General features: G+C 29.0%; 1 protein-coding gene across 2 annotated transcripts; it reads right to left on the bottom strand.

Annotated features, from left to right (window-relative positions):
* Nucleotides 1–23,732: 23,732 nt before the first annotated feature.
* Nucleotides 23,733–25,831, bottom strand: LOC136979617 (sn-1-specific diacylglycerol lipase ABHD11-like). 2 transcript variants are annotated; one of them, XM_067275640.1, is made up of 6 exons: nucleotides 25,737–25,831; nucleotides 25,427–25,577; nucleotides 24,951–25,121; nucleotides 24,540–24,722; nucleotides 24,285–24,472; nucleotides 23,733–24,129 (listed from the first exon to the last, which is right to left on the bottom strand). In XM_067275640.1, exons 1-6 carry the CDS (start codon nucleotides 25,748–25,750, stop codon nucleotides 23,973–23,975), a joined length of 864 nt encoding a protein of 287 aa, XP_067131741.1. In that variant the 5' UTR covers nucleotides 25,751–25,831; the 3' UTR covers nucleotides 23,733–23,972. The 2 variants fall into 2 exon arrangements, with proteins under 2 accessions (XP_067131741.1, XP_067131742.1); XM_067275641.1 differs by having other exon boundaries at nucleotides 25,427–25,572; nucleotides 25,737–25,803.
* Between the last annotated feature and the right edge of the window lie 262 nt (nucleotides 25,832–26,093).

The following is a 26,093-nucleotide window of genomic DNA, read 5'->3' as shown; positions in this document are numbered from 1 at the left end:
TCACATAAAAAAGACAAAGTCAACATGTATGGGATTTGCCATAAAGGTGTCTCTTGGGAGAATTTTCTATAGGAAACTGACACCTATTTAGATAGTTACACACGTAAAGAAAACCCAGAAAACTGCAGGTAGCCAGCTCACTGGTCAGGTTATCAATGATTTTATTAACTTGACCCCTGTAAAATTGGGCCACCACTTAAAGAAAAACAACGATTTTATTTGGTAGAGTTAACTTTTATCTTTTTAAACATTTCAGCATATCGAAGCAAACAGAAGTCTTAAAATAACAATTGATTCAACCAAGTAAAATTGGTGTTTAATAGGTGGTCGTCTCTTTAATCCGAAAAAATTCGGTAGTCTGCCTTACAGCTAAACAGGCTTAAAAACATTTTTATTGGTTTTTCATCAAATGCATTTCGGACCAGTTTTATGAGTCCTGGTCCCTCATCAGTGCTACAGGAAACAAAGGTTTTTTTATTAACATGAGTGACGCGAGTACAAAAGTAAGGTTTACAAAATTCCTTAAAAAACATTTTTAAAAACACATTTTTTATACCTTTTTAGTTCTTCGTATACTCCTTGTTAACAATACAGTGCTCACTGGGTTCTGTTTTCATATTCGTTTTTTTAATTTTTATTTCCCCGTGTACTTACAGTAGTGCTACAATTAATTATAAAGTTTTCTTATATAAAAAAATTTTGGAGCAAATAGTTTACAAAGTTCTGTGTGACTTATACAGAGTTTTCTATAAAAAATACGTACTTACTATTTTTTCCCGGATGTATTCTAAATATTTTCCAATACATTTTGGTTCTATAAATATACACCTTTTAAGACTATTCGAAAAGCGTTATGCTTTTTACAATTCTAGAACGTTTTTCACAGTAGAGTGCCAACACATAAAACAATTAGCTAGTTGCGCCCTCTATTACATAATACCACTGCTGGTCGATTTGCATCCCATTTGACAGATTTACTAAAAATTAGAAAAATATAAAAAAATTAACTTTTTAGATATAACTATAAAAAAAGAAAAAGATAATTTCACTTTTAAAACTTACAAAAAACCATCGGACGTAAACAAAACAATCAATTATTATTCCTACATCCCTGGTACCATAAAAAAGAATACATATATTATGGAATTAAAGAAAATATACACTAGGACGAGTCAACATAACGAACGTCAAACTGTGGTGGAAAAATTAAATCATAAATTTATACTTAATAACTACCCCAAGCACTTATTAAATAGCTGGCAAACACTATATTACAAACACAGGTTCAATATAAAAAACAGGAAAGAAACCAACCATAAACCTTTCCCTTATATATCTAAACATATTTATGAAAAATGCTCCAAATCCCTAAAAAATGACAATATTGTTTTGGCCCTTTGTTAACAAACAAAATATCGCAGCAAATCGGTAATGTTAAAAAACCAAATAATAGTAATAAATGGGAAAAAACAGGAGTAGTTTATAAAATCAAATGCAATTGTCAACACCCGAAGTATTACATAGGTGAAACTGGGCGTAAGTTGGAATCACGGATCAATGAACATCTGGCTGCCATCAGGTTGAAACATAACACCTCCCCTTGGTTTAACCACATAATAAACAACAATTGCCAAATAGAAAAAAAATAACACCAAAATTTTACATTCCGAAAAAAATATACATAAACGTAGGTTTAAAGAACACGTAAAAATAATAAAACATAACAATAATAGTGTTTTAGTAAATCTGTCAAATGGGATGCAAATCGACCAGCAGTGGTATTATGTAATAGAGGGCGCAACTAGCTAATTGTTTTATGTGTTGGCACTCTACTGTGAAAAACGTTCTAGAATTGTAAAAAGCATAACGCTTTTCGAATAGTCTTAAAAGGTGTATATTTATAGAACCAAAATGTATTGGAAAATATTTAGAATACATCCGGGAAAAAATAGTAAGTACGTATTTTTTATAGAAAACTCTGTATAAGTCACACAGAACTTTGTAAACTATTTGCTCCAAAATTTTTTTATATAAGAAAACTTTATAATTAATTGTAGCACTACTGTAAGTACACGGGGAAATAAGAATTAAAAAAACGAATATGAAAACAGAACCCAGTGAGCACTGTATTGTTAAGGAGTATACGAAGAACTAAAAAGATATAAAAAATGTGTTTTTAAGAATGTTTTTTAAGGAATTTTGTAAACCTTACTTTTGTACTCGCGTCACTCATGTTAATAAAAAACCTTTGTTTCCTGTAGCACTGATGAGGGACCAGGACTCATAAAACTGGTCCGAAATGCATTTGATGAAAAACCAATAAAAAAGTTTTTAAGCCTGTTTAGCTGTAAGGCAGTCTACCGAATTTTTTCGGATTAAAGAGACGACCACCTATTAAACATAAATACAGCTACTAAAAATTTAATAAAATTGGTGTGTAAATGAACAAATTGTAAAGGCTTTGTGTATCTTCTTTATGTAAAACTATAAAATGTGCAGATTACTTTTTAATTAAAATAAATCCCATTTCTCATTACTGAATATGAAGCTTTTACCTTCTCTCTCTATTATTAATTTTAATGTTTAAAGATTTTTGTTGTCCATCGTAAATACGCAAGGTAAAAAAAGAAATCTTAGGTTATTTCTTCTCTAAGAATAGTGATAAGAGTAAAATAATTAAAATCTATTTAAGATAGAGATTTCGTGTTAAATGATTTTCAATATTTTTCTATTGAAAAATCATTGAAAATCGTTGAAAATCATTTTTACATTCAATTCAATATCTCTCGAAGATACAAATCAACGTTCTTCTATATCGTCTTAATGATTTCTCAAATTCATTTAATTTATTTTCAAATTTAATTATTAAAAAATTGAATCAAAACTTTACCAATTTATTCTATGAACTGTTTATTTATTTACAAACAATAACTTCTTCTGTGAAGGGTAATTTAGAAAAAACATTGTTAATAATATTATTTTAATGGTTCTTCTACAAATTAAAGTGTAATTTGCTATTTCCACGGAGTTTTGTGTCTTTTCATTTAATGTAAGCCCAAATAAAAATGAAAATCAATGCCGATACTTTCTATGAGATCTTTCGTGTGTTTCGTCGATTCTAAGGCGTACTTTATTTAATCCATTCTTTAATATCTGAATATGAGACACGCCTTAAAATCCTCGCTTTTCGACGATTTTAGACTAATTATATATAAACTTCCGATGCAAATTGGAACTCACGTTATTTCAATTCAAAATTTTCCCCTGAAAAGTGTTACACACCGACACAACTCTATTGTTAAAGGAAAAGTATGATGTACAGGGGCAAGCCACTACTAACTTGAGGTGGAGAGCATATATTTTAAATTAAATAAATTAAAAATACAATTATTCTAAATATAAAATCAATAATTTGAAAGTGCTATTCATTGTTTGAAGCAATTTTCTAATTATAAATTAGGTATAAAATACTCCATATAGAGAGTCTTTTAAACTTTATTTGAAAGTATATTCAATAATTATTCAACAATGTGTTTAATTAGTTATTCGTGTAATTATACTATAATTTGTAAACTAACTTTTCAAGTTCAAGTTGCAAATTAAAATTTTAATTAAGCTAAATGTGTTTACAAATTAATGCTCCGAAGATGTTTAATTAAAATAAAATATAATAATATTTAACTATTTCATTTTAAATTATTTGTAAATATATTTCGCTGACACGTTTTTAAATAAATTAAAAAATAATAATAAAACAGTTATTTTCTAATATTTCTAGAAATTTTATATTATTTATTTTATTTTCTTAAAAATTAAATTAATAAATATCCTATGTAAGAAGTGATACAGTAAAATCAGTGTAAACTGGAATCACAAGGTACCAAATATATTCCCTGTTCGATAGGTTTCCGTTTTAAACAAGTTCTTTTTAACAGACAATCGCTTCGTTTCGAAGAACTTTTTCTGTTTTGAACAGGTTTTAATGTACATATTTTCAATTAATTGTTTAATTTAAGTATTATAGTTTTTTTTACTGAAATTCTGTACAGAACTTCCAGAAACGGCCAACTCCGAACAATGGCCACCTCTAAATCACGGCACCATTTCTCAGGAACGTTTCTTTTTAAATATTTACAAAATAAACTGCCCCTATTTATGTGTTACAAACGTGAAGAAAACCTAGAAAAGTCCATGTTGGCGAAGCGCGAACCCACGACCAACTTCCAGGATTATGGTGGGATCTCTTCCTGTCAGAGCTCTTCAGTATCTTATATAATTGATTTTAATAAAGAAATTCTCTTCATTTTCTAAATTTTTCTATTTTTAAAAATAGATTTATACATAAAGTTGTTAAAGTTCGTTGCACATCAGAGTGGTGTGACAATTGCAATTGATTTTCCTCAAAAGTTATTAAAAAAAACAATTTTTTTTAATGTTTCGTTAAAATATTTAAGGTTTTGGAGACATTAAATATTAATTTTGATCGTATAATTTATCAGTTTATCCCACATAAATCGACTTATTTCTTATCTGTGAAACAAGTCACTAATGGCCATATTTAAAACTGATCAAGAATCAATTACCATTCACTTTTATTATTATTGGTTACTTTAAAATCAACCTCTTAATTCCTGATTGTGAATACAGACATAAGAGATACAGATATTATCAATCTGTCTGTTTTCTGCTTCATTTATTTGTTATTGTTTAATTATATTAATTTATATTAAATAAAATTAAAATCTATTCAGTTCAAAAACTAAATTGTTGTCTATTATTAAGAATATAATCATGTCGTCATGAGAAAAATTGACTTCAACCATTATAAACAGATGTTATCAGCTGGGTTCTAGTTATCGTGATAATGGAAACAATACGAAAAATCACGAAGGTCCAGATAAATTTTGATACTTCGTAATGATAAGAGAATTTTTTTAATATCCGATCGATTATGATATAAATTTTGGTTTCGCCAGACCTTATAATCTCTATTGTATAAATTTGTGTGACGTAAAATCTCTACCACGTGACAGTTGACATTCTTCATGCTCTAAGATCCTAACTGAGTATATATTTATATCTATGCAGAGATCTAATATATAATTCTAAACTATTAATATTATTTCATATTAAAAATCAAATTTTACCGAATGAATAAAATATGAGAAATCGTTTTCACAGCAGAGTTCGATTTCTATTTAGCGTGAGGATAGAGCGCAAAATGGCTACCAAATTTAGATTCTATGTTAAAAATCATATGAAAGTAACATAATTTTTCCTATAAATCTTATTTTTATTCGATTTTTTAAACCTTTTTATGCCTTTTGGAGAGAGATGAAACCTCTTACTTGTTACTGAGATGTACTTTACCCTGCTCAAGCTTTTTGTTAGACTTATGTGATGTATTCATGTACATTTTACATCAGATTTCTTATTATTTTAAAAAATATAATGCAAATATTTTTCGTATGATCATATTTAAATATAATTATAATATACAGCAGTTGTACCATAACAATTCTTCTAATAATGCTGAATATAACAAACGAAAAGTAAACTGTATTTCCCTCGAGTATAGTTTTATACAAATAAATCTATTTTACTTCGAATGACAGCATTTCAAATGCATTTTTTTATAAATCTGCAATTAACCTTTCGTACAATAAATCATATTTTTTTGTATATAAAATATTTTTACTTTGAATAAAAATAATTTATTTATATGCTCTTTTCTTCATTTTAATAAAATATATTTGTTATGTTTCTTTTACGACCATAAATATTAATATATGTCAGGTAAAATACGGTGAGAAATCTAATTATTAAACACGATAATTTGGATTCTCCAAATATTAAATTGGATCATCCAAATATTCATGGGCATTATTGTACTGGTGGAATTAATTATAGGCATGAAAATCAACCCTGTTAATGCCTGTGAGGCAGGAAAAAATTTTAAATAAATATGCTATTTTAATACGTAAGAATATAAATAAGTAAAATTAATAAATTATTGTGGACAAGTAGTATTAATAAATTAAACTGCTTAAGGAAGAATAAACTATGAGTTACTGTACCTATTAGGAGTTAGGAGTTAGAAAACATAATTAATACAGGAGTGCCGGTAAACGAAGAAAAAAATGGACAGATTGCTCCGAATAATAAATAGGAAGCCAAATAATTGCCATACTTCATTAACAACTCCGTAATAAAATTATTTTTCAAGCAATAATAGTTTTAGGAGTGAACATAAGATTGCTTCATCACACAGGAACACACAACGAAGTTAGATATAGAATAAATTCTTCTTACATTTAGAATTTTTTTTATTATTATTTACAGTTATAGACATATTTTAGTATATACGGTGTAAGAAAAGCGCTTCATCTATAATAATACAATAAAAAATTTTATTGTATTATTATTTTTATGTATTATATAACGGATTTTGTATTGAATAAAAACTGTATCTGTCACTAAATTTTGCTGTAAATGGATAGAGAAGTAAATAAATAAACACCGTTACAACAAACTTTAAAGGAAAATATTAGTCTAAAGTAAAAAAAGATTTGACAGAAACGATTTTGGAAACTGTTTTATTTAGATCCGTCAACATAAAAGGAAGATTAAGAAGCTACATTCTTTGTTTTTTTAAAGTTTTTTTCCCTTTCCGTGTTAGACAGGTTTCCGGCTTACAGTAAAATTTAACGTAGAAAATCATTTCGTTCCGATGTTTTTTTCTTTTAAATACGTTCCGTTTTACACAAGTTTTACTGTAAACTCCTTATGTCAAACCAGACAGAGGAGAAACTGATTTTATTTTATTCTTGTGTAAAGTTTAACCACGATTTTAAGTACGAAAACTAATTTTCAGAATTTAAATTGCTAGGAAAAATTAAAATATACTGTATATACATTTTAAATTTAAAATATATTCGTGGATTCTCGACTTTCTACTTGCAAGAAAACGAAGTCAATTTAACTAAGGCATGTAATTAGTTTGAAAGATGAAAAAAAGGAAATATAAATAGTTCAAATTAAAAAAATAATGAAGGGAAAACAAACTTTAGATTGCCTTTGAAATGTATGATAGAAAAACAATTTGTTCTAGATGTTGATATAAAAAATATAGGCCATGGATCAATAGAACACACACGTTTTCTGGTCCATATCATCATTTTAGCGCTTTCTGCTTGAATTCAGTGACATAAATTCATTGTGTTTCCCTTGTATATTGTGTTAACAAAATATATAACTTATGCTAAATTTCTTATAAAAATACAAAATATTTTAGAATTAAAAAAAAAGAAATAATGAGAGTATTTTGGAAATGTATCAATAAGAACTGAATGTATTTTCTTTTTATAACAAGACTTTTATATCTTATAAACGAATTATTCGTGTCTTTGCTTTGTAGTGGTGGTTCATTATCTATGATGCAATGTTTCAGTAGGGTCCTTCTCATTTGAGGGATGTTCAACTAATACGGGCACTTGCATGCCAAGATGAGAGGCATAGCAAGTTGCAAAAGAAAATGTTTACAGAGAAAACAAATGAAATATATACAGGGAACAAAAACAGGGGAACAAGCTATTAAAAAAAGGGCATAATATATTATGCAAGAAGTTTGAAACTATGATTCATCATCGCTTTCACAAGGTGAAGCTGGTTGTAATCCGGGCAATATACAAATATCGTTTATTAGTTTCTTTTATATTTGCAGCATTGGTTAGAAGTCATGAATTTTCTGTTGTTTGCTGATAATGTAATTTAGGATCCCACTGGTGATTAAGGCCAACCCAGACAAAAAAGAGGACATGCTCTGAATGCCCCTGAATGTATATGAAAGTTCTTCAAGCTCGAACAACAACGAACATCAACATACTTTATTAAATTTCAATTGAAAACTTTAGTAAAAAATTTATTATTTAATTCATCTGAGTAAAGTTCTATTTTACTGGCTTACAATACACTGTAGTCTTTAGTTTTCATTGTTGATTTTTCTGGTGATTTGATCTTTATTGGATAAATCGTTTTATATTTTTACATTCTTTAGAAACAAAATGTGGCATTTTTCTCCTTTTTTCGGGGTTATATAGTGGCAAGAAGGGCGCATTTAGATTAAAAAATAATAATTTGACCTTGAATAAGTAAATCAAAGGTGAAATGAAGGTCATTTTTGTTTTCTTAAATAAAGTGTTGAGTGTTAATATTTATTTTTTCATGGCAGCTACTAAGACAAGCTAAGCTTTTGACAAGGGCATTAAAATTATTGGAGCTCAGTTATAACAAAAATACAAAACTTTGAAGTTTATTAAAAATTTTAATAAATTTTTTAATAAGTTCCTAAACACATCTGTGTTTATGCAAAGAAATAAACACAATTTCAACGACTTTGACTAACATTTATTGGTTAAAGTCACTATTTTACTTATTATTTAAAAGATTTTTGTTAAACCAAAAGTTATTTTTCTTTTGTTTTTGCTATTTATTAAATGTAATTAATTTATAAACAATAGAATCGTTTATAGAATATATTATTTTATACTAATTTCCAGTCAAGTAATAAACATATATATTATACAAAAAAAAGTGATGAGATGATGACGAAACAGGAAATGTTTGTCCTCCAACATCCTCTAGAACAATTATTGAGAGAGGTAGTTCTAGAACGTTTTAGAATCTAGACACTCCTGTTATAGATAGTAGGGTTTCATTGAGAATCTTTTCTCTTCGCGATAGAAGGATCAGTCGTTTCACAGTTTGTGGTTCAAGTCATATATCTCTCTCTGCTCTCTTTCTTCAGGAGTGTTCATATTGATTTCTCTTTCTACTTTTATTTATTTTTCTACCACACCTCTGATCCTGAAGTTTTAGCAGATAATGGTGCAATTATTCAATTCTATTGAGTTTCTTTCTTGTTATGATTGATTCGAATAGACCGATTTATTGCTGGTAGCTCGGAATTTATTGGTCAGGGAGGAGGGAGGGATTTAACAGTAGCCCAAAATGTTCAGCCACATTTTACTCTTTCTCTTTTGTTATGTAGGATAACGTAGGAATTAATGGGAATGGGTTATTTACAAACTCCATTTGAAATAGATCTTACAAAGTAAAATGGACTGCACAATTTGATTCTATATTGCTACAGTAACTAATTGCAAACTTCCAAATTACTGTTTGTCTTCTAATTATGGGTAATTTTTGTTGTCAGTTATTCGTGAATAGCAAATAATTTAGCCTATTCTTTCGAATGTGTTATAAACTTTCTTCTCATATAAACTTAAATATTTTCTATTGAAAAAGTGATTTTGTTTTCAAGTGACATACGGAAAAAAGTATATGAACAAAGTAGAAATATTATTTCTGAAGTAAATCCTATTTCGGATATTTTAGAGAAGAAATATATAAACACAATATAAAAAATCCATACTTTATAGGAATTTTTCCGACTCTTTTTTTTCTCTTTAATAAATTTCCAATTTATTAAATTTATTGATTTTCTGTCTCAGAATTTTACAAATTCTTTGAAGTTTAATGTTAAAATTTATTAGAAAAAAAATATCATTTAAGTTCTAGAAAATTAATATATTATATGAAGAAAACACACAAATCTGCATATTTTGTTAATTTAATTACATTTTTAATAATAATTAATAAAGGCTTCTCTTAACTTCAAAATGAATGCTATTTTATATATTAACTGTTCTCTGTTGGTTTATGGTTAATATAAACAAGATTTAATTGATTGGGCTGCAATTTGTAAAGATTGGATTATAGACCTATAAATTCTATCTTGATCTCGAGATGGTATCATATAAATGAAATTCTAAATTTGATGAAAAAGATTAGAGGTAGAAGAGCCCTGATAACTATATATAAAATTCCGGTATAGACCGAAAGTCATGTGATTTCAATTCAAACATTTTCCCCATAACAGTTAGATGACTTGCATGACTCTATTGTTATCAGGAAAAGTACGATGTACAGGAGAAAGTCGCTACTAAAATCCAGAGCATATATTTAAAATTAAATAAATTTAAGACATTATTAAAATTGCTGCCCGGTATTGTGACGATATCACAATAATTTTTGCTGTTATTCTTATAGTCATTGTTAGACAATGGATACAACATTAAACACATGTTCTCGTCTCAGTAATACCCTGGGCATGCTCTACGTGGCAAGTTGATGAGGTTTTTCACAAAAGCTTTTGATTTCTAATTAAATAAATAATAAATATAAGTAATTTTACTACTAAGTTATAATTTTATATTATAATTAAGTCTATATACTAACAGTTACAACACTAGTAAATGAAGTCAAATCGTTATAATTTTTTGTTAGTTTAGATGAAATTTATAGTTAAAATAATGAATATAAGATAAAATTCTTCTTGGAAATATCGGTGTGAATATCATAATTAACACTGTCATATGCAAAGATACAAATAATTAAAATCTAACAATATTTGTAATGAGATTGTTAGAAATATGTTCTGTTTTAGGAAATATTTCGAAGTTCTGATAAGTATAAATTAATTGTAATGAATGTTAATCTCCGTTCGTATAATGATATTGATGATATGCCATAATTAAAATTGAATCACCGTCTCTCACTACCCATTGTGGGCCTGGACTAAACCACAATAAGTATAGAAAAAGGTCCTCTTAGTACCCAAATCAGTGCTGAAAGATTACTGTATTACTATTTTTAACTCTTGAAACACCTTGATGTGAGATAAAACTAATAAATTAAGTTGTTATAGGTCTTTTATTTATTTATTTAAAGGATTTCGGCTTGAGGTTTTATTATTAAATAATATTGTTATTTAATATTAATTTTTTTCCTTATTCTTTCCCTGCTGCGAGCATTAAGAGGACTTTTATATCAAACTCATCTACAGGCCTACGTGGGGCTGATGGGAGGTGAGACACATTGCTTCTGAAAAGTTCATGAGGTTTTCGACTCGCCCGGATTCGACTGGACCCCTCGGCCATCCTCCATCCAGCACGGTTATTATATTGAGAGAAGAGAATTCAAAGTAAATTGATCGTAAAATCGGTAGTCTACTTTATTCTTATAATTTATGTATCTGATTGTAGAATAATAAAATACCTTTTTTATAATTTAATATATAAATTGATTTATTTAATAATAATATAAAATCAATTTTGCCTTCAATAAAATTTCGTTTATTTTCTTTAAAAAAATGTTTTATTGAATTCATTTGTTAACTAATTTTATTATTTTTCGATCATCTTTTGAAATCAAATTATCAAACAAATAGATAAATAAATAATTAAAATAAAACGTCTACAAGCATTCATTTATTTCCATTTTCATCTTATACTTCAATAAAGAAAATTGAATGTACGAATAATTTATTTTCATGTAATTGTTGGACTTTTCTATTATTTAATCAATTGTTCTTCGGGGAATTGTTTAAACTGCTCGCAGGCATTTGAATCTTTCGAATAATAATTCATTTTGCTGATGAAATATTTTAGGATTCGCCACTACTTTCTTATTTAAATACAAGAATTGAAAAGATTTACTTTCAAAGTAAATGCTACAATTAAACCTCTGAACAACGACCACTGAAGGGAGCATACAGTAAGAACGGCCGCTGCTCACAGGTTTTTTTTATGTGTGTATTTTAATAAAAGTACTATCTCCTGGGTGGACTTTCCATAGGAAACTTGACCCTATTTAGTTGTTAAACACATAAAAAAAACCGCGCTAACACTGAACACTACCGCGCTCAACTAGGGTTTAGTGGTTTCATCCATTCGTCCGTAAAGCCTTAACACTGCATCTCTTTCCATGATTTTATCCTCTTAAAATTTCGAGATAAACATAACACGCTAAAATAACTAGTGGATAACCATTATAAATTATACGCACATTAAGTGAATATAAGCGCCAAACTTCACCATAGTGATTAAGCTTTTAGTTAGATTTTTTTACGAAAATAGAAACCGCATACTCGAGACAGTACGTAAACCAAATTTCGTTAAGATATGTCCAATTGCTTTTACTACAACACCTACTCTCTACTGTGTAATAAATGAATAGAACAATTGTTGATAATATGAAATATTCAAGATAAAATTGAACAAAAGATTAAAGAACGAAAATTTTAAGCTCATCAGTGCCCGAATGGATAACACTACTGAACATTAGTAATTGTTTTGGTTGCGGGGTTAGTTGCATAATCATAGTGTATTTGGCCAGATCCCAACAGGGGTGCCGAGCGGTGGGGGACAGGAAATTATATACCCGTTAAAAACTCAATACTAATCTTAAACTAAATTAATTTACATTAATATTGATTAAGATTTCAGTAGCTGTAAGGAAAAAATGTTTGCACTTATTTTAATCAAAAATTCCTAATGACATATACAAAACGTTTTTCATTTGATTTTAAAATCGAATTAATAATCAAAATCGAATATTTAATTAAATAAACTTTTAATACATTATGAATTCGAATGAGACTTCAAAGCTACCACTTCACTGACTCGAACGTACTGTACAGTAGCTATTATGATCACGCTTTGATGTTTATACGCATCTGGAGGTTCTTAGAAAACCATACAAATAGTTAATTAAAATGTTTGTAAATTTGCTTTTAGAAAAGAGTATTTTATAAATACACTCATTAATAAACGTTACGCATTCAGAATTGTTCGACTACATCAAGGGTGTACTTGTGAATAGGCACAGTAGTACTTGTCTTACAGTGGCATGTTTGAGGGGTGACAAAATTGCGGGCATAGTATAATAATTTCACACAAAAGAAAACCTAAATTGCAATATATATAATTAATTATTAAGTTGTCTCTACATTAGATAGACAATTTGACCACTTTTATGGTAAACATATATCGATATATGTGACGTAATTTTAAATTAAAACATAATATATAGTGTAAGTTAACTGTACCGTTTAGCAATTTTTCATTTTCATATTTAAAATAGTGCACTAAATTTATTATATATTCATATAATACACCGTAATTAATACCCGATTTTCTGAAAGTTTTCTTTGACCGTAATCAAATTCGTAATTCAAAAGAACGTAAATGAAAATCTTTCTCGTTTTCAACCCACTTTTAAGAATGTGTCACGGAATGATTACTGAATTATTTATTTATTTATTTAGTACAAGATTTTCTATCCTTTGTACGGGAAACAAAATAAGGAATGTCTAATAAACTTCCATTTGAATAGATTCATACTTTATATTCCAATCATAAGAACACGCTTCTGCACTGTACAAAATTAACGATAACAGCTAGTATTTATATAAACGAAGTTTCACTCTTCATTTAACCTGGAGCTTTTGAGGGCGTCGTCAAGGCACCCTCTTGTGTACCAACCAGAATGCCGATAACATATCTGAGAGTATCCTTATAATATTCCTTGTAATCATCAGCTCTTGCATGAGTTATTCTGTAATCCTTTCTGTTTCTATATATGGAACCCAGTAGGGCGGTCATAGAACTCCATTCTTCCACTTCCAATCTCTATCTTTCTTCTGTATTTCCCATCTTTGCCTCTACCCCACTCCTCTCTACTCTTTTTTAAACTCTTTCTTTATGACAATACTAGTGAATTCGGCCATTAACTCCTTTCTCTAAATAAATAAACGGTAGAAGGATGTCGACACGAGATTAAAATGGCGTATTGTTGTGTTCGGCGTAGAACCGTAGTGTTTGTTTTTCTTAATTGTCTGTATTCACCCGGAATATAAGAGAAAATGAAGATCGCAAACCTATCAAAGGGCAATAGGTACACGAGAAAATAGATTCAAAGATATCAATTTTTTTAAATTAAATAATAGATAAAACATGAATTATAATCTATATCTATAAATGAGAACGTTTGTTTGTTTGCTATACACTCTTAAGTCATTCTTTTTTTAAATAAAATATAGTATTAATAGAGATCCAGGGGCATTTTCTTGATGAAAATAAGACAACACTTGAAATCTTCCAATTTTTTTTAAAAAAAAAGATTCGAATAGAAACCAAATATCTAAACTTGTTATCATCTTTGAAAAGTGTCATATTTAGAGAAATTTATGAGTTCTCAAAATATATAAATTCATTGAATTTAAATATTTTGATGTCGGATATGAATAATGTTTTATTATCTTGAAAACTTTACCCTTAAAAAATATTCAAGAAGCAAATAATATCAAATTTCCGAATTTGCAATGCAATAGTTTTTTTCAATATGTTAATGAAATCTTTTAGAAGGAATTTTTTATTCAAATATACTTTTTCAAATACTATTTTCCTTTGGATTTCCACATCTAAAAGTATCCCATTGATCTCTTCTTATATAATAAAAAATCGGAATTTTTATATATATATACTTTTGTCGAAAATTACAACTTATAATTATACGTAAATCTAATACTACATCATTTCTTTACGCTTAACCAGGATTTCTATTTATGTGTTTTACGTAAGCTTTCTATAATTAATTGGGTAGATGGTGTGGGGAATTAATTTAAACTACATCATAACGTAGTTTATTTATTTTTACAATACAGATATAGAGTAACATAATCGAACAGACTGCTACGAGTTGGTGAACAAAGATATTATTTCTGTGGATATTTAATTAACAAATCAAAGTCATTCAGTTGTTCTTTCGACATAAAATTTCTATGTTTAGTTTGCGTGTGTTGGGAAACGATCTTTCTTGCTGTGAAAACAGACAGGACGGTTTGAATTTTTAAAAGTTTCTTTACACTGAGGAATGCTTCATTTCCATCACAAACGTCCAGTGTTTCTTTTCTTTTCACTCTAATCTCCGATTCTTTTTTGTCATATGATCATTTCTGTTATGACTTCATTGATGCATTGAAGACTTACTCATAAGTACGGTTGGCTTCATTAAAGTTTGTGTGTTTTTACCATAACAGACAGTTGAAACTGCTAAGAATTTCGATTTCACCATGCTTAATGAATGCAAATTCAACTTGGCTGTAAAGTTAATCTAAAAATTGTATAAATACGTTAGTATTCTTCTGGCGACTCAATTTCGATGGTGGTTTGGTGTTGCTGCTTCTTACTGAGTCTTGAACGGAACTCAAAGCAGTTAAGAGCTCTCGCCCTCTCACAATACATCTATAATTGTTATATTATAAGAGAATAATAAGATATAGAGTAATTTGTGTGTGACAGTACATTGTACAGTACATTTATATGTGAATAACTGAATAATAAAATATTTTTACAGGTAGTATTTTCCTTACTTATCCCTACTTATTTCTAAAACTTATTCCTACCTTCAAAATTAAGCTTCGCGCTATTTTATAATAACTAAAAATATGAATATTTTTTTTAAAATAAAATATCATAACAGATGGCTCCACACGCAGTTTTAAATGTTTCCGGGAAAGTTAAGCAACTCGTTACTGGATTTTTCAAATCCATACTACATAATGAAATTATTCTCGTATTAGCAATAAGGGCATATTTTCTCCAAATACTTTACATTCACCCTGTACTAGTGTACATGTAGCCAGTAGCTCTGTGATTGAAGTGTAAACTCTTACATATTATATTTTTACGTGTATAAATGCATTTGTCACATTTAAATGTTTTTTTTTCTTCTGAAATACAGGGGATGACTGGAGGGCAATATTCCCCTCCAATGCAACAAGTAGTAAAGAGTGTTGCATTGGAGGAGACAAAACTCATTAAATTATACGCTAAAATACTAAAGAACAATTTTAAAATAACATATATCATAAAACAAAGTATACAATTAAACGGTATAAAGTATTTTCTTACAAATAACTTTATATTTGTGGTACTGTAGGTTTTACTCTTGACTGACCTTATTTGATTTTTCCTTTATTTATTTACAAAGAAAAGGTTTCCTGGACTATGGCTGGACTATATTAATTAACATTATAGCGAATTTCCTTGCTAGTGCAAGCTGTATTCGTTTTCCTAATATTATTCTTGTCTAAGTAACGTTAAATTAACCACGTCTAAAGTTTATTACAGGTAATTACGATGATCAATAGAGTTTGGCTCTTCAGCATTAAAAAACTCCATATTTATTAACTTTTTTATTTATATTCCGAGTTTTTATAGCTTCTAATTGTTATCAAAAGCATCCCTACGATTTATTAGATATTGTTTCCAACAAATTACATTTTATAATTACTTTATTAATGACGAATATATCGTAGCTTAATGAACAAAGAATGATTTACATTCTTTGTTCATTAAGGAAATATCAATACTTGGAATTGTTTTTAAATTTTATAATAAAATACTTTGTTTAATTCTATCTAAAATTTAAGTATTTTTGAACTGACAGCTGGGTGTGGTTTTATTTAAATATATTTCAATGTAAAAATTACGAAATGAAAATGACAAGGAATGGAACTCTTAGTGTATGTATGATATATTTATAAAAATATATACAAAAGTATTTTTCCTCCTGTTCGAATTACATAATAAATTCGTATTGTGATTGTTAAAGTAAGTTTTAAAAATAGAATCGCGTCCTAAAAATGAAGTTAAGACACAAAAGAATTCAGTCTTTTCAGGTCCATTGGGATTCTTTGACAGCTGTCACTGTATCATACGTTACTGAATCGAGTACTGAAACTTTCGAGAAGACAGCTTGATACAATACATTCAAAACAGTTGAGAAAATGTGATTTTAAAGAAGTATTTTGTAAAAAAAATTTAATACTATACGCTTCATTCTTGTTTATAATCAAAGAATATTAATTAAAAGAAGGATGATATATGTAAGAATCGGTAGATCAGGTGGATAGAGACTTATAAAATGAATTTTTCTTAAATTGAAGGAACTACTATTTATGTTTATTCTGTATTTAGTCGAAAATCTCTTCACTCTTCTGAAAATCGCCTTTATTTATCGCTTATTCTAAACATTACTAATTTTATTAAAAGTGTTCAGATGAATAATTACAGTACAACCTTCAATGACAGCTATCTCTAAACGACTGCCAACTTTGCGCTAATAACAGTTCCACCATCAAAATAACACGAATTCGTTTCTCTTTACTCATTGCCATGCTTTTACTATAAAAGAATAAATAAAGATTAACATACTTTTTGTGGTTCCAGATACAGGGGAGACTTTACGCAATGATACATATTTTTCCGCCATTTAAGTAAGACTTTTATCATATTTTAAAATATATGCTCTCGATTTTAGTAGTGTCTTGCTCTTGTACATCAGACTTTTCCTGATAACAACCGATGATTTATCTAACTCCTTTTGGTGGAAATTTTTTAAATTGAAATCATGTGACTTCCGGTCCGGACCGAATGCCCTAAGCTTTCCGTATCTGGTCTCGGCTTTCATCTATCGAGTTCCGTTCTCGTGATTAAGAAAGGATAGACAGACAGCCAGTTGGAATGTATAGTACTGCAATTTGAAAATTGCAGCCCAATAAAATAAGGAGCTGTGTAATTTAAACATATAAGAAATATATATATTCACTAAAAGGGGGCAGTAGTCTGAAAAGTTTGGAAAACACTGTACTGTAGTATAGACAGTGAAACCTGTTTAAACCAGAATCGCACGGTGTCGAATACTTTTTCCGGTTTGTCAGGTTACCGCTTTAAACAGGTTTTTTTTAAAGCAGATTTTTATTTCAGACAGATTTTACTGTAAATGTAGATAAAATCATTAAATTATCTCGAGTTTTAGAACTTTTATTAATAGAAACGAGAAAAATGACAATGATGTATCTTCAGAAATCCGTCATTTAGTAGAATTAGAAGATTAATCGAAGAAAAAGCTTTTCTATCATTTTCTGATTTTAGCTTTTGTTCTTGCTTAAGTCAACGAACTTTGCTTTCAGTTCAATTAACTGATAATCTTTTGTGTCCATTCAACATGGACTTAATTCGTCGAGTAAACTCCAATCCAAAATAAATTAAATAAAACGTGAAATAAATCATTATTATAGCTTTAGTTTAGACTTTATTACAATCACATTATAAAAACACGTATATATATTTAATAAATATAAACAAAGGAATAATTTTGCAACAAATTGAGAAAAAAAACATCTAACTTGCGTATAAAATTAACGAAAATAAAATAAATATTATAATTAATTTTAAAAGAAACAGTAAAGTGGGATATGTAGTAAATAGGTGAATCAATATTCATAAATTTAATGAAATGCATCTGATTACCCAAGCATATTTTAAGTGCGATAAGTGTAAAATTACCAAATTTTATTATAGAAAAACAAGAAAAATAACACTCGGTAATTCGACTTTACGATGAAAACAAGAAAGAATTTCTCGATATTATACTATAAAAAAAAAGGAAAATCGATCTGTCGGTATGAAAAGTGACAATTTATAGAAAACAAAAACTTTATAAGTGACATGAATAGTTGAAAGTATTTCTATCTTTAATTGTAAATTATTTAATAACTCGCTTAGATACAGGAATGATTGTTTATAGGTTTAATTAATATACGTAAAGTGTAAACAAACATTTCAGAAATATTCCTATATTGGCGCTAGAATTAATTTTATGAGTTTCAATTAGAAAAACTTGTAGACCTATAATATCCTACCGTCGCCCGTCTGTCCGTCTGTCTTTCTATAATCTCGAGAACGGAGTTAGATAGACGAAAGGAGGAGACCCTAGTGAGTACTAACACAGCTTTGATTTTTCTAGGTCCATTGTGAGCTCGGCCAGGCCCACAATGGACACGAAAGGGTGACGACATATCCGGAACAGTCCAGCCCCCGAAAAATTTCGTTCGACTGGGGTTCTGGATTCGTTCTAGAACCCCACAGAGCGCGAGACTAACGCCTTAACCGTCTAGGAAATCCGGTCGACATACGAAAACATTTTTAAATTTAATTTTCTGTACTTCCTAATAAATTTGTTTATTATTAATTGCCCATGCCAAACGTTCTTTCATTCAGCTTACTGGAATGGAAACAAGTCATTTCAATTATGTTAGAATTAAAGCTAATCTTCTGGCAAAAATTTCCAACTAAACAGAAGACACACATTTTAAAAATATATTTGAATTAAATTAAGAAGTAATTTTTAAAATAAATTTTATACAATAATTTATTTTATCATTCTCATTTTTCTATAGAATCGATTAATTTTTATAACATTTGCTATTTATTTCCGTTACAGTTTTACAGTTCAAATATCATTTATCTGTACTTCTGGAAGTTTGGATACAATTTCGGAAGTTTATAAACAATTCAATAGCAAAAATTGAAGTAATATATTATCTTACAAATTCATTTTTTAAGTATATAACAACATTGTGATTATAACTTATGCCAGGGGTCTCACCCTTGTTGCCAGTCACCCCCAAATAGGGAAGTTTCTCCGTCATCTGGTATAGATACGGATTTTATTATAATAGTAAATAATATTTTTAAATTATGTTATGAAGTTTAATATATTTTAGAAATATCTGGTAAATTCATAAATGAAAATATATTAATTAACATTAAAAATAAATAAAATTTAAAGTGTGTCTCAGTTTTTCAATATTATAAAGCTTGTGTAAACATAATCGATAGTTTTTAAATATTGAAGGAATAAAGGTAGGTTTTTCTTTTAAAATTTAATATTTAAAAATGTGTTAGAAATAAAAAAATTTCTACCGATAATTTTAATATTTAAGGGTATTTAAAAATTGAAAAGAATAAACACGGTGCAGATAGCGTGTTTATTTTTATTTCTTTACCTTTCAAACCTTCTCACGGTACAGATATAAACGTATAGAAAGTCAAAGATGACTGAAAGAAATGTCACAATACGGAGATTATTGACTTGCAAGATGCATTCTGAAGTGAAATAACAGATTTTGATAAGTATTTAGGAGAAAATCGAAGTTGAATGCTGTTTACTCAACGAAGAATAAACCGATAAACTGAAGTAATAGCTTTCATGAAAGACATTGCATTATTAAAATATTTATATATTTTATAAATAAAAAAAAGCTCTATATTATAATTTATTTAAATTATAAAAATAGTTATTTCTATCGTCCTAAATTTTTAAAAACCAGATTACATTCTCTAAAAGTTTTTTTCAATTTTATAAATATTTATAAAGTTTTTGACGTTTTCTCGTTTCGATTTCATTACTTTTACTTCAAATGTTTTCATTATAAAATTCAACTTTTATAATTATTTTTACTTTTTGAACATCTATCTAACTCCGTTCTCGAGGATAAGGAAAGACAGACGGACGGACGACAGCGAGAATTTATAGGTCTGCAACTTTTTTTAAATTGCAGCCCAATAATTTACATACAGAGCTATTCATATGTATATAGCTAAATGTATACCTAGCACTTTCGTAGCGAGCACTGAACTTGGACAATACACACCGAATGTTTTTTTAACATTTTTACGTTAATTTCGGCATAACATTGATTTACTAACCGTTTAAAAATTGATTTAATACAGATGAAAGTTTTCATCTTTAATGTCTTGTTATCAACAATTAGACATAAATATTTAACTATATAATAGTACAAATTTACATTAAGTAGACATTTCCCTTTCGGGACACAACCCATTCAAATATCCACGTTTATTGTAATGATAATAACATCCAACAGGCAGACATCGATATATTTACTGATGGATCTAGAATAAATGAAATGGTCGGATGTAGTTTTGTTGTATATCTTAACAATAATGAAATCCACAATCAAATCATACGACTTGATTCGTGCTGCACTGTATTCCATGCAGAAATGCTTGCTATACAATTGGCGATTACCTGGTCCAAGGATAGGTATCATAATGCTCTTATCCGTATACACACGGATTCTTTGTCTGCCCTTAAAATTATGAATAGCGTCAAACTACATCCAGTTGCTGAAGAAATTAGAAGAATGATACGCTTGTCTTCCTGTACATATGTTGTCTCTTGGGTTCGTGCACACCGGGGAACTATAGGAAATGAAAGGGCGGATTTATTAGCCAAACAGGCCGCAGAAAACATCTCATTGCCAATCAATTATAATAAACTCAGCCGACGTACGCTACGAAGGTATAACTTTAAATCCGAGGTTAAATCGGAAAGGGTTATAGTTTTGTCTATGATTCTGTCGATTTCCTAACATATTGTATTAATTCTCTATTCACCTCTGAGTTCTCTTGTTTTCGCCATCACTTCTATTAATTTGTCTATATGTGTTAGCTACCCATGGAAATGCATGGAATGCTTACCGTTTTATTCGTCTGAGCCTGTATTAATTCTGGCTTACTTAACTGTTATGAATTGTTGTTAAGTGCCTACGGCTAGTTGTGATGTACTTGCAAGGTGCTACAACTGAACGTAATCTGAGTTATTCGTTGCTTTTGTGATTATTTTGAAAATCATATATTTTGTCGACCTTATACATCATGACATTTAACTCCTATTGAGAAACACCAATGACTGTATTTCAACTTTGGGCATTATAACATTAATCCCTTATGAGAAATATTTGTGTCTTAGACAGCAGTGTGCATTGAATTATGTGCTTCACCAGACTACGCCATGATAATGTAGGGTCCTTAATTGATTTGAGACCTTGATTGAGTTGAGCTTTACAGTCTTCGCTCACAAAGGACTTATATGGGACATGTCTATGTTGTGATGATTCTGCTGTGCTGCTTACAATAACTTCAATATGCCTCTTTGTTCTCTGCTTGCTTCATCAAAATCCATCGTGCCAACGAAATTCATTGTTCCAACTGTCTCCTGTGTTGAGCGTGATTCTGCAAATTTCAACATATAGAATGTGATCAGCATGCTTCTACGTGTGTTGAAGAGCTTCCTTGTGCTTTAAAATTCTTCGTTTGTGCTTTAATTTGATATATTTTCAAGTGCCTATAGTGTTTTATGGTGCTTCTAGTATTTATAGTGCTACAAAGTGCAACGTGCTTTATGCGCCTTATGTGCTTTAAAGTGAAACGTGTTTAAGTGAGTTAAGTGCTTTGATGTGTTTTGTGGTGCTTTTAGTGTTCCACGGTGCTTCTAGTGATTTATGATGCTTCAAGGTGCTTTGCGCTACAAGATGTTCGATGGTGCTTGAAAGTGCAACGTGCAACATGGCAGTGAAAGTCATCTACTCCACCTCTGCTGGGCATTCGGCTCATCTGTAGCTCAACCATGTTTATTTTCAACGAATCTACACAATTGTCTTCAACTACTTATAGAAGTTGGGAAGAAGATTCGTAAAATATCATCTCTTATACATGTTGAATGTTCTCAACATTGGTTTGACTCGGGTCTATATGATACTTAATACACACGAATCTCTGCTTAGAACTAAAGATTCTTAAGTACACATCAACAATGAACTCCAAGAGCTCTCCTAAGCAGGCATAAACTGCCGAACGTATTTTCCTCTTTGTTTATTGATTAGTTTTAATAATATTATTTATTCTCATTATTTATTCTTACAAATGTCATAAATGTATTTATCATTATAATTTTTCTCATATTATTTGTTATTATTTACTATTAATGTATATGTATATAAAATATGATTACTTATATATTTAATAATATGTAAACTTCTCGGTAATGCTCTAGCGGGGTCGGGATATGTACCATGTACTTTTAAAATAAATGAATGAATGAATAAATATGTAACTATATAATAGTACAAATTTACATTAAGTAGATCTTAAATTGTAAAACAAAATAATGTGCCTTTAAAGCTAATTGTTCCTTTTAAGAAATTTAAAAACTTATAAATAATATTTCTGATACGATAAATTTCACTCTCTTATAAAATATTTTCAGGAAGAAATAAATAAATACTGGAATTATTTTTACTAAGGAAAGTAGTTTTAGATATAATGTATATACTGTATTTGAATTATACATCAGAATATAGAAAACAGGAAGTTAACAAGAAAAAAAACACCATTTCTTTCCACGTATACTCTACCGTTTACCTAAAATAAGTACAGTAGATTCTTCTTAATCCGGCCATTCCTTGCACAGAAAGGTGCCGAATTATTGAGTATGCTAAAGGCAATGAATAAAATGACCTGACGTCTTTCAGTACTGATTTTCTCTAAAGCAATTGGTCAAATAATAAGGCGTGCTGACACGCAATATTGTGCAAAGAAATAAAAGAGAAAACCAGGATGTATGGCATGACTATTTATGGAAACGGAAGTGCATGGGATATTTGAGGAGTCGGATTAGCGAAAGTCTGCTGTATTTGTGACATTCACGTCACAGAACGAAACTTAGCAACAGAATGCCGAATTTGTGCATGACAAGAAAGCACGCTCTCGAGCGATTTTAATGATTTATAATGTTTAATTTGAAATTTAAATGAATTTTATAATTCATAAAATTTAAATTTTAATTCATCTACTCAGGAATACATTAAAATAATTTTTAGTATTGTAATATTAAAACCGAACTGTCTCGTTCAGATGTTAGACACTTGAAATATATATATAATATTATATAATTTTGTTATTTATATTATTATTGGATCTACAAATAAATTAATTTGTAAAATGTCAAGAATATTATATTATCTACGTCAAATATGTCATTTATAATTCATTCGTCTATATAAATGTGAAATATAATGAAGGATAATGAATGTTATTTTTCCTGGTTTTCTTCAGCATTTTTCCTCCTTGATAAATTTCAAGTCAACAGATGGGTCGATACAGGAAAAAACAACTAAATTAATAATACTAATTTATTTATTTATTCAAAAATTTTTAAATGAGATTTACAATAAACGACTGCATCTTTTATAAAGAATCATTTATAATACTTTATATTAATTGTTTCAACATAATACATGTTACATAATCTTGTAGAGTAAAACCTATCCAAAACGGATACCTGCCAAACCGGAATACCGTGCGAATATTCGATAATAAACAAGAAAAAGGACATCAAAAGGTATTTATTTTTTATATTTACTTATCCATGGCGTTCTTTTTATTCAGAAATTGAACAATAGAATGCGTTAATTCTCGAGGCTTATCAATGTGAATCCAATGACTGCAGTTTTCGAAACATAAAATCTGTATCATGGGAAATGTTATCTTCAGTGATCCGTAGTCTTCCTTTGGACTGTAAATGTAATTTCTTTTTTATAAAAGTACTGTAATTCTAAATACGATATAGCATAAAACACAAATCATTCGAAAGACACGAGATAAAAATACACATTAACTATTATTGTAATAAAATTTTTAAATTAAAACTATAAACAGGTAATCTCTTACATTATATATCCAGATGTATCTGAATGAACAAGGAGACATCTTCCTTCAAATATTCCTCTTAAAGGATAAACATTTCTCATTGCTTTCGATGTTCCCATCCTCTTTATTGGTTCTAAATTGAATTTATATTTCCAACCAGCATCACATTTATCCAAGTTCGAACACATCAGCTTGCATATGCTAGAGGACTAAGCACAAATTGTCTATTTAACATTTATCGATGGTTTTATAGATTAATTTAATAGAATAATTTACCTTGGTATAATTCTTTAGTTCCTTTTTAAATACAGTTTTAGCCTGAATGAGATTAATGTCAGTTGGGAGTTGTTGCAAGAATTGTTCCAGTAAATTAGTTCCTGGCAAACTCACCATTTCCGAGTTTAATGCATACTTCAGTGGAGAAACATCGACTAATACAATTTCTTTAACTAAATTTGGCTAAATTAAAATTAAAACAATTTGTTGATTTGTTTGATGAAACCGTGTCTCATTCTATAATTCAGGCTTAGTAAACACTAGTGTTGTGTTGTGTTACAAAGAGACAAGTGTCTTTGGAACACAACACAACACTAGTGTTTACTAAGCCTAAAACAATTTGCGTAACAGTAATTAAGAATATAATTATAATACATAAAAGTATTCTTAATTATGATAAAAGGAACGAACTTTGTGAAATGCCAAATCTATGATTGCTGTTCCTCCTAAACTGTGTCCAATCAACACGGGTGGCTTCTTCAGCTTTTGTATAAACTGTTCCAGATCGCATACATTATTTGCGTGATTCATAGAAGATGTTTTCGGTGAATCTCCATGATCTCGTATATCCAACACGTATACCTACAAAGAAGATAAACAAGAGCGGTTAACTTGCATTTAAAGATCTTAACTTCTTCGAAATAGAAAAAAAACCTTTTACAATTAACAAAGTGTGAAGAATATCCATATTTTTATCTTTTCATCTCATCAAATACTTACACAGTACCCGAAATATTCATTCAAACTTCATTACAGGCTTCGGCATATAATCCCTCGTGAGATGCAGACACGAGAATTTTGACTGATGTCGTATCTCCCTTTATCTGATGAGGGCTTATATGTCTTATTAACTGTAAAGATTTTAACAATTTGTAAAAATAATTCACCTTTCTGACTGTCTTTTCAGCAATTTCTTTGGCAATGCCAGCCCAATTTCCTTTGTGGTCGAACAAACCATGAAAAATAACGACAGGACACAAAGGTTCCATCATAATATTATCGTCTTCTCCATCATATACCTCGAATGCCAGTTCTTCTCTAAGCAGAGAAACTTATTTAATGTTTTCTTTATATGAAATTTCGTGAAATAATTGTTAATTACTTAATTATTGTTATGAATAAAGGAGTTGGTATTTTTCTGGAGTCGGTATTTTATCAATTTTTTCAGCTATAAATAAGAAAAATAATTTAATTTACCTTTCGCTCTCCATTTACAGAAATTTCCAATTCGGAATAAATGCTAGACGATAGCAGAAAATTCGAGAAGTCTTCTATAGTTGCGACTTTATCCTTAAGCTAGACAACCCCTGTATTAATTTCAGTCACCGTTTTCCTTATATTATCCACGTGAATCAATTTTACTTTCCTTAGTTTCATTTATGAGGTTTTTTCCTCGTTCTTTCATATAACATTTGTATTTCTCTCGATTTGTCTTTAATATCATGGAAATCTTGATTAAAATATAAACGTGCAGATTGTATGCATTAACTTAAAATATCTTTCTTATTTCAGTGAATTTTTCATGTTTTCACTTTCATATAGTTTCAGGCTTGT

This window comes from Centruroides vittatus, unplaced genomic scaffold, assembly GCF_030686945.1.
Source record: "Centruroides vittatus isolate TY-2023 unplaced genomic scaffold, ASM3068694v2 contig_630, whole genome shotgun sequence".
Taxonomy (NCBI): domain Eukaryota; kingdom Metazoa; phylum Arthropoda; class Arachnida; order Scorpiones; family Buthidae; genus Centruroides; species Centruroides vittatus.
The sequence above is the reverse complement of the archived record's forward strand: the minus strand, read 5'-3'. Positions and strand labels throughout refer to the sequence as shown.